We start from the raw sequence: 14593 nt of genomic DNA, 5'->3' as shown, positions 1-14593 counted from the left end.
TATGTTTACATGCACATGTGTGTACATACATACATATTATATAATTATTATATAATTAAAATAAAAGTTTACAGTCACTAAATGAAAGGAAATGGGGGACAGTCACTTCCAACAATGATTTGCCACATGAATTTTTGAAAACTTTCAAAGACGTTTTGCATGCCTAACAGATGGCAAATAGTATCTCTTTTGAACTCATATAAAGTTAGATACTCAAGCAAGTGGCTTCAAGGAAAGGATAACAAAGAGGCATAACAAAGAAACTAGCTGCCTGAAAGGGCTTCTTCCAATCCAACATGCACAGGCTCAGAACTGGCATTTCCTGAAAACTGACTTGTGTGAAATAAAACCAATTGAAACTACTGGTAGGTAAAAGCAAATCCGACTAAGGTGATGCATCCAGAGGAAGATGGGGAGCACTGTTGACAGGAATAAGAGGTACAATTTCTATGCCCATTCAAATAAAGTTGTCATCTAAACTGGCCTAGTATGTTTTTGACTTAAGAGATAACAGTCAATTTATTCTTTGAGACTGAAGGACTGAAAAGAATCACCTCTATTCAAAAAAAAAATGGCATAGAACAAAAATGCAACCAAATAGAACTTCAGCTAGATTTTCAAATCACAAAGTTTAAATATCAATCCCATATTTATAAATAAATATACAAAATTACTACATCTACTGGTTAAATAGTTTGTATATTTTTGTTGGTTCATTTTAGAAAGAGAAATATTATTTTAAACAGAAATAATAAAATATTAGATGTTTAGTTGGGGTGATGAACAGAAAGGAGGCAGAAGATTATCTTTTCAGTGTTTCCACTTTCCACTTTATAGTAAATTGGTGTATGCATGCAAAAAATGAGATTTGGAGTGAAGAGTAATCTACTCCACTGATGACAGTCGCCATTGGAAACCAAATGTGGCACAGGAAACCAGATCCAGATTTATAATACACTCTTCTGAATTTCTCCAAATTTGCAAAAGAAATATTCAGCAACCAAATCCTTTAGCTGATTGCTATAATTTGCACACCAAGAAGCTTTAGTTGTGTGTAAAAGTAATATCCTGGCGCCACCTCGTGCTGAAAGTGTGCTCAGCACAAGAGGCTGGGGGGGGGGGGATAGAAAGAGTCAAGAAAATGTACCCCACCCCACCCCCAGCCCAAGAGGTAAAATGATCTAAAATGAACTAATCAAATATTTCAATTCTCCTTGTACTAAATTAAATTATACCAGTCTTCCTGAATCATTTTATTATATTTAGAAAATTTCCTTCTGACAGATAATACACTCATCAAGATCAAGCATGTGTTTTCCATTTCTGGGAACACACTGAATTTTCTGAAAGCCATTAATAATACAGGATTTATATACAAGATAAATTCAATTTCTTTTTTCAGTTAATGGCCAATTAATTGAGGCAAGCCTGACTGCAAATATTGCTCAAATGTCATTAATCTAACAAAAGTTAACTTTAGAATTTTTTGCAATCAGGAGAACATGATTTTAAGGTAATGTTATTTTATGCTACAGCACAATCCCTGGCTTATTTAAAGGTCACATTAGCTTAAAGTACTGAAATTCATCACTGTGGGGGCATTTATATTGAAAGTGAGACATCTCCAGCATTCATTACAATATGTATTTCTGTTAGTTCACTGTTTGTTATTTGGTTGATGTACCCTTCCCTTCTTACTTTCAGTGTTCAGGTTTTCAAATAAATTGATTCCACCAAGTCACATTTTTGTTCATTATATCATATAGTTCTTATCTGCTATGACAATAACACAGATGCTTATAAACAAAATACTCTCTCCCACAAACCAAGTATTCATTCATTTCCTTTTTATCACGACTTATCTCTGAAAATTCAGCATGGAATGCTTGGAGGTCTCCCCGTTCCATCCACAAAGCAGTAGTGGATAGACTAGGAAGCAAGTGGATTGAGAGTGGCCTGAAGTCACCCGGGACTCCATGACTGAGTTGGCACTTGAACATAGTCCAAAATCAACATCTGAACAACTACCATGTATTCTCCTAACCTGGCAACAAACAGAATGAGATCTGAGAAAAATGAAAATGGCATTAAGAAGATAAGTCATTTTTAACGTTCTTATAAGCCTGGGGAGGCAGCTGTTTATATAGCTAGGATTTGCTTGTGGGTTTGTGGGAAGATATGGTAGTTTCCGATTCTTAAACTGTGTCAATTAGTTTACAATTTTTAATTTGGTTTCTTTTTGATTTGACCGATAAGGAGTTTTGTGGGGTTATTTATTTTTGAGAATGTGTCAGTGAGACAGTTGCTCTATTTGAGGATATGTGGAGTTTCAGTGCAAACACAACAGCAATCTATAATCAAGCAACCCACAATTCTGACCTTAAAACCATGACTTCAAAATCTTCGGGAATGGTGGTGGTAAGATTTCAGACAGCATCCAATTCTGGTTTAGAATTATGTAAACTTGTATTTTATGATTATTTTATGATAATATGCATAATATATTACTAGCATCTAACTATCATGTGATGGTTTTTATCTTAGAAAGCAATTGAAATGTGTAATTATTTTTTTGCAGGATTAAATCTGGGTCAATCACCAAAGGTTTAATCTTCTAAGCTTTCATACCTGTGCTGGAGCCCGTCCTCAGGGATCTCCACTGGATGGTGTGTTTTGGGCTATTCCATGAGTAGTATTTATGTGATGCCTGGTTGGGTATGGCTTCTCATTGGTTGATTGAGATGTTGGCCTGCTTTTTGTTATCATAATTGAAATTTTTGTTACTTATGTGGGTTTGTAAAGCCATCTATTTTATGTGGAGAATTATCTCCAGCCATTATCACACTGCTGCTACAAGCTTGTATTAATGCCTGTTCTGTCTTTTTAAAAATAAAGCTAACATCTAGAGTGCTCTTATTAAATACATTTGCGGTTGCAAATTAAATACACTATACTTCTGCCCTGCAATAACTCTACGTAACCCTTCCTCAACCATATTTCTCCATATATGCCAATAATGCAACTCCTAGAATTTATTTGACCAACATTTGACCAAAATTACTGGGAATTGTATCTAAAGGTTAACAAAGGCCACCTCTTGTAAAGATGAGTAAGTGAAATCATCTATAACATATAAAAAGTGTGCCAGGAAATGTACCGTAAAGTGTTCCTGTGACTTGAAATTTTCATCCAGATAAACCCGGGCTCTGTTGTAGTCTTTCATAGCATCACTGGATAGCAATTCTCTGGAAAACAAAATTAAAAAGAAAATGTGCAGAGTAAATTTCTTTTGAAATATTAAGGAACTGTGCTCGAAAAATCAAAACATATCAACAGCCCCTTATTTTGGGGGAGGTTACTGGAGAAATCAGTTACAAATGTACAATGGAAGTAAATTGCTGCATTTAATTAATTGCTATTCTATTGTTTATTTGTTGAGTTCTCCTTCACAAGTCAATCCATGCGTCTTTGCAGGCACCTTTCAAATAGGTTCCACTAAAAGGAATCTTAGAGTAATGAAAATGAGAGGACCCTTCTCTCCAGTGCTCAGGAGAGGGCGCTGTTTCTCTTTTCTCAGCAGAGGGAAAAACATTTCTTTTTAAATTCACTTATGTGGTAAAAGTATGTCTAAAAAAATTATACTCCAAGAATAAATTACCACCAAACCACATTAGACAGAAGACCTGTGGTGATTAATTTACTTTGAAGTGGAATACAATTACTGTTCTGCAGAGGTAAAATAATCAGAAAAAGTATCCATTCAAAATGGAAAGTACTATAGCACAAAGTAGTCAGCCTTATCAGAAGGCGGTAACTGTCCCGCGTGGTTCTATTATTGTTGTTGTTGTTGTTGTTATTTTAAACCATCAATAAACCGATTGACCCTAACTCAAAATATATAAACTTGGACATTAGGAACCTGAAAAATTGATTGTGTTTTTGTATGTTCCTTCAAGTGGCCGGGGGGGGTGGGGGGGGGGTTATTTTACAAAAAATAAGTATACACATTTTTTTAAAAATGTAAATTATAAATGTTTTCAATGAGTTCAGAATTTAAACTGAATAATAAAACTGTTTTCTATTTTAACTATTTTGTATAATGTCTTTATCTAAACTTTTTTTAAAGTCCAATTTCACGATATTCTCATGTTTTTTCCTTCTACAGTGGTGCTTCTGAACCCTTTTGAATTTTCAATATTTCTGCATAAGTAAAGCTTAAAACATGATGCTTTCCACATGTTCTAAAACTAGAGAAAATTAAAACTAGATAAACAGAGTCAAAAACATTATACTTGTTTCCATACTTTTAAACACCACTATTATATAGCCATAATATATGCATATATTGATGGCCTCTGTATCCTTATCTTAATCCCTGTATATCTGTTTTGCCAATCTCTGCAGAGCTACACACTTTTCTCGACAGAGTCTTTTTCTTTTAGTTAATCTTTTCTATTTCTGTTCTGTCAGTGTTATTACTTTTTTTTTTCATATTTTCTCTTTTACTTATTCACGGCTTTTCTTCATTCTCCTCCTCTTTGTTCCGCCTGTGAGAAATGGCTCAAAGAACTTTGATCTGACAAGAGTTCTGAGGGAAGGAAATAAAATGCCTCTCTCCCCCCCCCAACTCCCCCCAATTTTTTCAGTAATTTCCTTCTTTCCAGTTGCCTCATCATGGCTCTCATTTTGTCCGCTTGTTTATTAAATTTGCTTGGTGCCCATCTGACACGAGGTTCACCCAGGGCTGGGCTTCAAAAACGTCACCAACGGGTTCTCTGCCCAGGTGCTGGGTGGGTGTGGCCACTGTGGGAGTGGCCTAGTCGGCCTCCTGCACCACAGCGGTGTGTGTGTGTGTGTGTGTGTGTGTGTTCGCCTTCCCCAGGCTCTGGAGGCTTTCTTCAAGCCTCCGGGAGGGTGAAAACTGCCTCCCTCAGGCTCCGGAGGCCCTCTGGAGGCCGGAAATGGGCTCGCTTTTCCCCCTCCCCAAGGCTCTGCACGGGCTCTGCACTTACCTCACATCCAAGACGGGCCGCATGGAGACTCCTGGGGGGGGGAGGAGGGGGAGAGGGGAGGAGGGATTTGAAGGTTCTCCGAACCGGACATAACATTAGCTACGGGTTTTCCCGAACCTGGGCGAACCTCTAGCAGCCCACCCCTGGGTTTACCTCTCTGTTTCCCTGAGCTTCCCCTCTGCTAATTCAGCCTATTCTTCATGAGGCCTGTGGCTGCAGAGTTCCCAGAAGCCATCTTGTCCTCCCTCTCTTCCTGTCTGACTGGTAGCTGGGTGGTCCTGGTGATGGGGGAGGGCATGGCTGCCTACAAAGAATTAAGCTGCACAGAAAGTCCGGAAAGCCTCTGCAGAGTCCAAGGGCATCATTGGAAATGATATCATGGAGGCTTTGCTCTATGCTTGTTCCTTTCTGCTTTAGAATAATATTTCAATGTATCAAAAAACAATAGCCCAAAATTGGGCCTGGCAGGCACCAAGAGAGAAGTCTTGGGGGGACAAAGGTCTACAGCTTCCTCACACGGTTAGAAGAACCAAATGCTCTGATTTGGTCTAAAGGAGCTTCCTAGGAATCTTAGTTTCAAAATGGTTGAAGTAATAGCAAGATAAGCCAAACAGGAAGTGCAAGCAATTCTCCTTAGATAAGGAATATTGGATTATAAAATAATGTACTTATTGTAGAGGTGAACCGAGTAATAATTTGAAGAGGGTATTAAATGGTTTGTATTTATTTTCTTTTAAAAAATAATTAAAGTTGACTAAGCAAAAGTATTTATTTAGCTTTGGTCTGCCTTTTTTGTTACTTACTTAACAAACTTGTCCACGTGAGACATGGATGCTTCATAGTTTTTCCCTCCAAACTCTTGACAGTGTAATGCCATGAAGTGTGGTTTATGTGCGTGTACAACCTGCAAAATAAAAGAAATGTATGAATATCGCATCCCAAAATGATATTAGACGAAGCCAGCTAAAAAGCAATGTTCAATAAATCAATGTTCAACAATCACAGTAATGACTCAATTCAAAATTTATGTAATCTCATTTACTGTACATACTTTTCTGAATACCATGCTAAGGTTTCTGAGTCTATAAGGTGTCAGAATGCGTATTTCCCTATATCATTTTTGTACAGCTTTTTCAAACAAGGAGATAAAAACAAAAAAGGACATGTAAAATATTGATCTATCAAAACTTGGGTACATATCTATGAGTAAATAAATAATATCTACTGCACATTTGTTAAATAAGTTAAATGTGACAGATCTGTAAAGCAAATGAGATGAAATGATTGTAAGTTTTATGAACATTTTATGGAACTGGAATACTTGCACCTTTTATACTTGGAAAACTAGTATAACTATTGTTCTTCTCCAAACCAGTTGTATTTAAATTAGCTTGAAGAATTTTGACAAATAAAATACAAGAAGTAGGGATTTAACACCATATTTTTCAGAGTATAAGACGCTCCAAGATTTTTAAGAGGCAAATTTTAAAAAAAAAGTTTTTGCACTCTGCAGACCTCCCAAAAACAGCACTTTTTCATGAAAATGGGCACTTTTTTCTCAAAAAAAGGGAATGCATAGCCTTTAGGAGGCTTGTAGAGTGCTCCTGGGGGTGGGGGTGGGGGCAAAAATGAGCAAAAAACAGCCCGTTTTCACTCATTTTTTCCCTCCCCAGCCCCCAGAAGCACTCTGAAAGCCTCTCAAACCCTCTGCATGTCCCTTTTTGCAAATGGGACGGGGTTTTGGGAGGCCAAAAATGCTGCATTCAATGTATAAGACGCACCCAGATTTCCCCCCTCTTTTTTGAAGGGAAAAAACTGTGCCTTATACTCTGAAAAATACGGTATATACACGTCTTATACTCTGAAAAATACAGTATATACACATAAACAAACTAAAATATTAAGTTGTGAAATAGGCAAATAAATGAGCAGCTTTCATTCCTGTGCAGATTAGGAAATTGACAAGGAACTCATCCTTGGGGCCATGTTAATTTATGTTTTAACTGTTGCTTAACTGTTAGAAACCTGCTGAAGTTACACTGTCCTAGTAGCTGGGTTCTATCCTGCCAAGAGTAATGAGGCTTCCAAGTGATGCATTCTGAAGACAGCATAGCGGAGTTTCTGGGATCCTCTGGCTTAATTTCTCCCTTCCCAGTGAATATCCCTGCTGATGGTTAAACCCAATCACCAATCTCTGCTGTTCCCAAGGCATGGTAAAGTAGGACTGGGCTTAGAGAATAACTTTCAAGATTTCAAGCTGCTGACGGGCTATTTGCCAAAGCCAGTAACCTGCCCCCGTTCCTCCCTGCTGGCACGCCGTCCCAAGCCTGGGGGCTGCCCCTCCCTGCTCCTCTTGCCATTCCTCCAAAATCAACAAAGCCGCCCCCTCGGTCTCCGTCGGCCACAGCTCCGGCTCAAGATACATGAAGTTCAGTACACAAATTAAAAATATACATAAATAAAAGAGCGCAACACAATTAAGAAACATAGAAGAGAATTAATAAAGCCCAACGTTAACCATAATGCAACTAAAATGGAGCACACCCAAACAACCTTTGTTGAGAGTTGCTTTCAGAAGGTGGGAGCCACCTGGCTGCCCACTGAGAAGCTACCTAAAGGTCTGGTACTGCCATCAAAACACGGGGCCTCCACGCCCCCCTTACCCCGCTGAAGGGAGATTGGACCAGCTGCCCCAGTTTCAATGGGAGAATATCATCCTATAGAAAAGTTGGTGAGAAGTCATGCCGGGGTTTATAGCACCAATATTATAAAGTATCCCTGAAAGGCCATTAGTAACCAAGGCAGAGTCTGCAACGTGATGTAACGTACTGCCACCTTTTAATCCTGATTATAACATAAATTCTGAACCAACTGCAGCCTCTTGGAGCACGTTACCATAAACCAGAGAAATGGCGACACATAATGAGGGAACGCGGGAAGAGATGCTGCCTAAGAAACAACCAGAGAAAAGACGGAGGAGCCTCCAATGGCTGAACCATTAGAGAAAGAAACTTCGAAGGAATGGATCAAAAGATTGAAAGTGGCAGCCAGGAAGTTTTGTACCTTCAGACTTGCAAAGGTTCTGTGAATGTAGCCTCACAGAAAAGTAGATTTACCTCATCTAATCATGTTTCCTGTCTGGTTTACCATGGAGGTCTGACACGACAACAGAATGAATCACTGTAACAAGGTCTCCCGCCCCCAGATGTAGCTTTCACCCACTGTTCTCCTCATCATCTTCTTTCGAATAGTTTATTTTTACATTTATTGTGGAGATATTAATGCTGGATTTGTTCGAATCCTGTTATGATGCATGTTTTATTGTTTTGCTCTAAAGCACCATGAATCAGCAAACTGAACTCCGGGATAAGCAAATTAAAAAAAAATAAACTAATAAATCATGGTAAGATTTTAAAATGGGAATTATCCTTGGTATATTTAAAATAATTCCATAAAAGACCAAAATAAAATAGTCTCAGGAATAGTTTGTGTCTGTGAGGGGGGAGGGAGAGAGAAGGGGGATATATAGATATAGATATATGTATATGCATTTTGTGTCACAAATGCATTATTTATCAGCACAAATGCAACACACACCCACACACACACACATATATATATATGTGTGTTTTTTTTTAAAAAAAACACAAATATAACAAAGGCAACAGTAAAAATATTGGGTTTCTGTCGTGATGGACTCTTGTGATGAGCCGATAGACAGATGATGGAAGCAGTTAGCCCCCTGCCATAATTGGGGCATACCAGGGGTTGTAAAAAATCTAATATATATATATATATATATATATATAGATAGATAGATAGATAGATAGATAGATAGATAGATAGATAGATAGATAGATAGATAGATAGATAGATAGATAGATAGGTAGATAGGTAGATAGATAGATAGAAAAATAGATGTCTTGTTGTATTCGGGTCATTGTCACGTTTATTCATGTTGTGGGGACAGAGTATGGTATGTTGATATGTTGATGACATTTTCATGATTTGGCCATGCGGGAAAGAAAAACTGGACAACTTCCTCACACATCTCACACAGCCTACACCCCAAAATATTATTCACTATGGAAATAGAAGCACACAACCAACTTCAACAAAAAAAACAATGGCTCCCTAGGACACACCATCTACCAGAAAAAAAACAACACACCAACCGCTACTTAAATTCACAATCCCATCCTCACTCTGCACAGATCAACTCTGTAGCCAAGACCCTCATCTCCAGATAACATACCTAGGACAAACCAACAAGGGAATAAAGGCATGCATCGCAGAACATAAGAACGCAGTAAGAAAAAAAGAAAAAACTTTCTCCATTTTCCATCACCTTAAAGCTACAGGACATTAAATTAATTTTGAAGAAACCAAATTAATCTCCAAAACTGAACACTTCAACAAGAGAATTATGGAAGCTATCGAAATAGAGAAACACCCCCACAACATGAATAAACATGACGATACCTCCCGCCCACCAGACATCTGGAAACCAGCCCTGGTAAACAAACGAGCCCCACCCACCACCCAGGCTGTTACAACACAAAACAACAATGGACACACAGCCAGCACCAATCAGCACCAATCTACCAATCATGATACAGCCACACAGCCAATCAACCCACTTACTGAAACAACGCCAGCACTCCACACACCCCCAACAAGATTTATAGAAAGACGGCAGCTCTGACCAGGCTTTAAGCCTGAAGATGGCGAGTGAGACCTCACCGAAACGTTGCCAAGACAATCTCAATCTTACACGGGAAAAGACCCGAATACAACAAGACCAGCATACCTACACCCGTGAAAAGCTACAGAAACATACAGAGATGGAGACAGAACACATGCAGATAGAAGGCTAACTGTATTCAGTGAAATATAATTTTAAAAGTAAAAGCAGGAAATGTACAAGGCAAAATTATATGACTGAGAACACCTTGGCTCTTCTACCACCACATAAAAGGAGGTGGGGTGACGAGTAAGATTACTGCTTTTGGCCCTCTAAAATTATCTGTCTGAATGAAGAATGAAGTGGGACTTTCTTCCTGTTTTGAAAGCTCAAATGGGACAGCCACAAAACTGCTAACCACACGAGTTAGCTTCTCATTTTTGTCCCAGTGTGTAATAATGGAAGGTGTGGAGCTGTAAGATTATTCCTAGGAAACAGAAGTATCACAGGCTGCCGTGCACCCCCTAATCATCTCGCAACCGGATTACAGGGATGTGCTCAGCAGGGGGCTCTTCTTGAAGACCATCTGGCAACTACTGCTGGTCCACAAGGCAGCAGTACAGGGACCATGTTATGCATGTGTGACTGATACACTGTGACCTGAACTGGTTCCCAGTTGGCTGCTGTTAAAATTCAAGGGCCTGATGTTTATCTTAGAGACTTTCATACCATAGAAGGGCCTGGTTAGCTGAGGGATCTCTTATCAACTGTTGTCTCTGCATATGCATTCAATCCAGTAGAGTGAGTGAACTACACATCCCATCAATTAAAGAATATCATTCTGCAGACCTAGGAACAGTGGTGGGCTTCCAGAAAATTTCAAACCTACTCTGTGGGTGTGGCCTCCTTTGTGGGAGTGGCTTGCCGGCCATGTGTTCTCTCTCTCTCTCTCTCTCTCTCTCTCTCTCTCTCTCTCTCCTTCCTTTTGTCTCTCTGTCCCTTTTTTCTTTTTTTCTTTCATCTCACTCTCACTTTTTCTTTCTTTTTTCTTTTTTTTTAATTTCTTCCTTTCTTTCTCTTTCTCTCTCTGTGTGAGTCTGTCTGTCTCTCTCTCTCTGTTTATGTGTGGCTCTTTGCCTCTCTCTCCCTCCCTCTCTCTGTGTCTCTCTATGTGATTCTCTCTCTGTGTCTGTTTGTCTCTCTCTCTGTGTATCTCTCTCCTCCCTCCCTCTGTGTCTGTGTCTCTCTCATTCCCTCTGTCTCTCTGTGCCTCTGTCTGTCTGTCTTTCTCTATCACACACACACATAGACACAGAAACAGACACACACACACACATACTGTGGTCACCTTGTTGAGTGTTCCAATCATATTTGAAACACTCAACAACTGGCCTGTGTTCCTGGTTTTTTGCAGCATTCTGCAGACATGGGAGCAAAATATATGGTTAAAAGTACCTGGCAGCGGCGTTCTTCCCTGGGGGGCTCCGCAGAACATCCCAAGACCAATGGCTCCGGGGTGAGGGACAGAATCTTTGCCGCGGGCCAATAAAGCCCTATCCGCCAGAGGCAGCAGGACCAAAGCCCCTCTCCCAACTGGCTCTCCCTCCCTCAGAGTGGGTGAGGGACCCGGCTGCCCCGCTGCCTCTGGCTTCCTTCCGAGAGTCTCCACTCTCGGGGGCTGTAATTGTGCAGGCTGTGCGTGCGTGCTTATGTTTTCCACGGGGGTCACGGATGGGCTCTGGAATCGCTCCATGCCTTGGAAAACATAGGCGGGCAGCGGGGCAGCCGGGACAAGGGAGTGCAACCCGCACGGCTTGTTCAAACAGCAAAAGAAGGGACAGGAGAGGAGTTTGGCTGTTTGAAAAGCCCCGCTTGGAACTCCTCTCCTGTTCCTTCTTTTCTTGTTTCTATATGCCGAGCGGGTCGTGCTGCCTTGTCGGCAAGGGCACTTTGCAGCGACAGGGGCCAGGACCAGTACCGGCGTTCCCGGAAGTTAATTACTTCCGGGTTCACCGACCAACCCCTGCCTAGGAAGCACTCCTACTTTACTGCAATTCCAGCCTTTTGGAATGATTTCATCCTTGGAATTTTGTGTGACTATCATCCTTATGTTCTTCAAGAAACTACTGAAGAGCTGGTTGTTCTTCCAGGCTTTGGGAACAAGATGATAGTGGAAGTTCCCATTTTTATTTTGCTTTATTTTAATCTGATTTATTTTGGACTTTTTGTATTTTGCTATTCTGGTTGGCTGCATTTCTTTTAATATGTTGGATTTTAATTGTGAGTCCCCAGAGTCATTTAGGAGTTGGGAAACCTATAAAATAAATTAGCTAACTTACGGGAACATTAGGTTCAGATCTGACTTTTTTCCTGAGTTCACATATTATTCTCAGCTTTTTCACACTAACATGTCACTTGAAGGAACTTTTAAAATCCCCTTGTTTTTGTTGTCTTGTAGAAATGGTGAATCCTCGATTTCAGCTATAAACTGCACAGCATTTTATAAACGAACATATCCAAAGAAACCAACATTCTGAGCCCAAGGATCCACAGGCTGCCTTTCAATTATACGGGAAGTTCCTTATAGCCCTTTGCTGGCAAATCATAGGACCAAAGAAAAGCTGTAATCAAATTTATATTTTGAGAAAGTTAAATAGCCAGTTCTTTTTTTAAAAAAAGACTTACGGTGAGAGCTGCTTTTTTAAATATAAAATCTTCTTATGTGCTATTTTGCAATTTCCACTCTTCTGCAACCATAAATCTGCTTCTTCTTCCAACCGTGTTTCTCCAAAAAGAAGCCCCAATGCATCTTTTGGAGCAAAAACAATAATATACTAAACACCAGGTCTTATTTTCGGGGAAACATGGTAACTACTGTATAAGAAATGGAAGCACAACATTAAGTCTGCTGCAAACGTAATAAAAGTGCAGTCTACTAAAATCAGCTGAGTTCCATACTCTTCACTTACAGCAAAGCAGTGCTGGCTGCAGCCAGACACGTTTCAGTTTATATCTGCATGAACTGCCCCCTAAGCTAAAAACATTTCCAACTGAAAAATTAAATCTAAAATAAATAATCGACTACAAATTTAAATTTAAATATAAAAGAAAAAAAATATCCTCTTGACATTGGTTAGCATTGATTTTGTAGTCCAACTTCAGTTCATGTTTTGTGTCTGTGTGTGTGTACACACAATATATATATAGTCTCCCTTTATTTATTTATCAGCATAAATATAACATACATACATACATACATACATACATACATACATACATACATACATACATATATATATATATATATATATATATATATATATATATAAGATATATATATATATATATAAGATATATATATATAAGATATATATACTTAAAGTCACAACCCCTGGTATGCCCAAATGTGGGAGGAAGGTCACACTTCCACTCTCTGTCATTAGGCTCGTCACAAGAGTCCATCCAGACTCGATTCCCAGTAAGGATATGGCTAGCTGATGAGAGCTAAATAGCTTGAAATAGATCTATACTAGTCTCCCTTTATTTATTTATCAGCACAAATAAAAACACAAATATATATATATATATATATATATATATATATATATATATATATATGTATGTATGTATGTATGTATGTATGTATGTATGTATGTTATATTTATGCTGATAAATAAATAAAGGGAGACTAGTATAGATCTATTTCAAGCTATTTAGCTCTCATCAGCTAGCCACACCCTTGTTGGGAATCGAACCTGTGCTGTATTGCCTCTAAGGCAGATGTGTTAACCATTGAGCTACAGGGCTCGACTCCTTATCAGCCAGGCCAGGGTGAAAGGTATATATTTAAAGTCACAACCCCCGGTATGCCCAAATATGGGAGGAAGGTCACACTTCCACTCTCTGTCCTTCGGCTCGTCACAAGAGACCATCCAGACAGAAACCCAATATTTTTTTTTTTTTACTGTTGCCTTTTTGTTACATTTGGTATATATGTTATATATATATATATATATATATATATATATATATATATATATATATATATATATATATATATATATATATATATATATATAACATACATACATATACATATACATATACATATACATATACATATACATATACATACATACATACATACATACATACATACATATATATATATATATATATATATATATATATATATAAACTTACAACAGTTCATTTAATGATGGTTCAAAGTTACAACTGCACTGAAAAAAGTGATTTATGACCATTTTTCACATGTAAGCATTGCAGCATCCCATGGTCACATGATCAAAATTAAAGTGGGACTGTTCCAGAGTCACGTGATCCCCTTTTGAGATCGGACAAGTAAAGTCAGTGGAGAAGCCAGATTCATTTAACAACCGTGTTACTAATTTAACAACTGCAGGGTTTCACTTAACAAATGTGGCAAAAAAGATTGTAAAATGGGGCAAAACTCACAACAAATTTCTCACATACAACATAAATGTTGGGCTCAATTGAGGTCGTAAGTTGAAGACCACCTAATTGTAGCATAATCATTCCAAAAAATTCAAGGTCTTTATTTCTTCCTGTAACTAAACATGATTCAGGAAAGAAGATTAATTTCCCAACAAATTCCAAAGAGGTTGTTTGCCTGGAGAGCTTACAATATTTTCACATGTAGAACTCAAGAAACTCCACCAATGCTGGATTCAGTATACATCAGGACTGCAACCTTAATGGAACATTATGTGATCAACACAACCTTTCACATTAAATAGCTCCCTAAAACATTTCCATCCCAAAACAAGAGATTTACTGGATAGAAAGAAAGAAAGAAAGAAAGAAAGAAAGAAAGAAAGAAAGAAAGAAAGAAAGAAAGAAAGAAAGAAAGAGAACT

At 38.5% G+C, this 14593-nt stretch overlaps 1 protein-coding gene across 2 annotated transcripts in view; it reads right to left on the bottom strand.

Annotated features, from left to right (window-relative positions):
* Nucleotides 1–14593, bottom strand: part of INPP5A (inositol polyphosphate-5-phosphatase A) — a 227309-nt gene that overhangs the window by 137841 nt on the left and 74875 nt on the right. For both annotated transcript variants that reach the window (XM_087702660.1, XM_087702661.1), the window contains exons 3-4: nucleotides 5816–5916; nucleotides 3158–3245 (exon numbers count right to left, since the gene is read on the bottom strand). In XM_087702660.1, coding sequence (XP_087558786.1) covers nucleotides 3158–3245; nucleotides 5816–5916 — 189 coding nt within the window. The remainder of the gene's footprint in view (nucleotides 1–3157; nucleotides 3246–5815; nucleotides 5917–14593) is intronic.

This window comes from Thamnophis sirtalis, unplaced genomic scaffold (assembly GCF_051295495.1).
Source record: "Thamnophis sirtalis isolate CommonGarterSnake01/CBP01778 unplaced genomic scaffold, rThaSir2_p1.2 scaffold_15, whole genome shotgun sequence".
In the NCBI taxonomy this organism is placed as follows: domain Eukaryota; kingdom Metazoa; phylum Chordata; class Lepidosauria; order Squamata; family Natricidae; genus Thamnophis; species Thamnophis sirtalis.
This window is presented reverse-complemented; position numbering and strand designations above follow the sequence as displayed.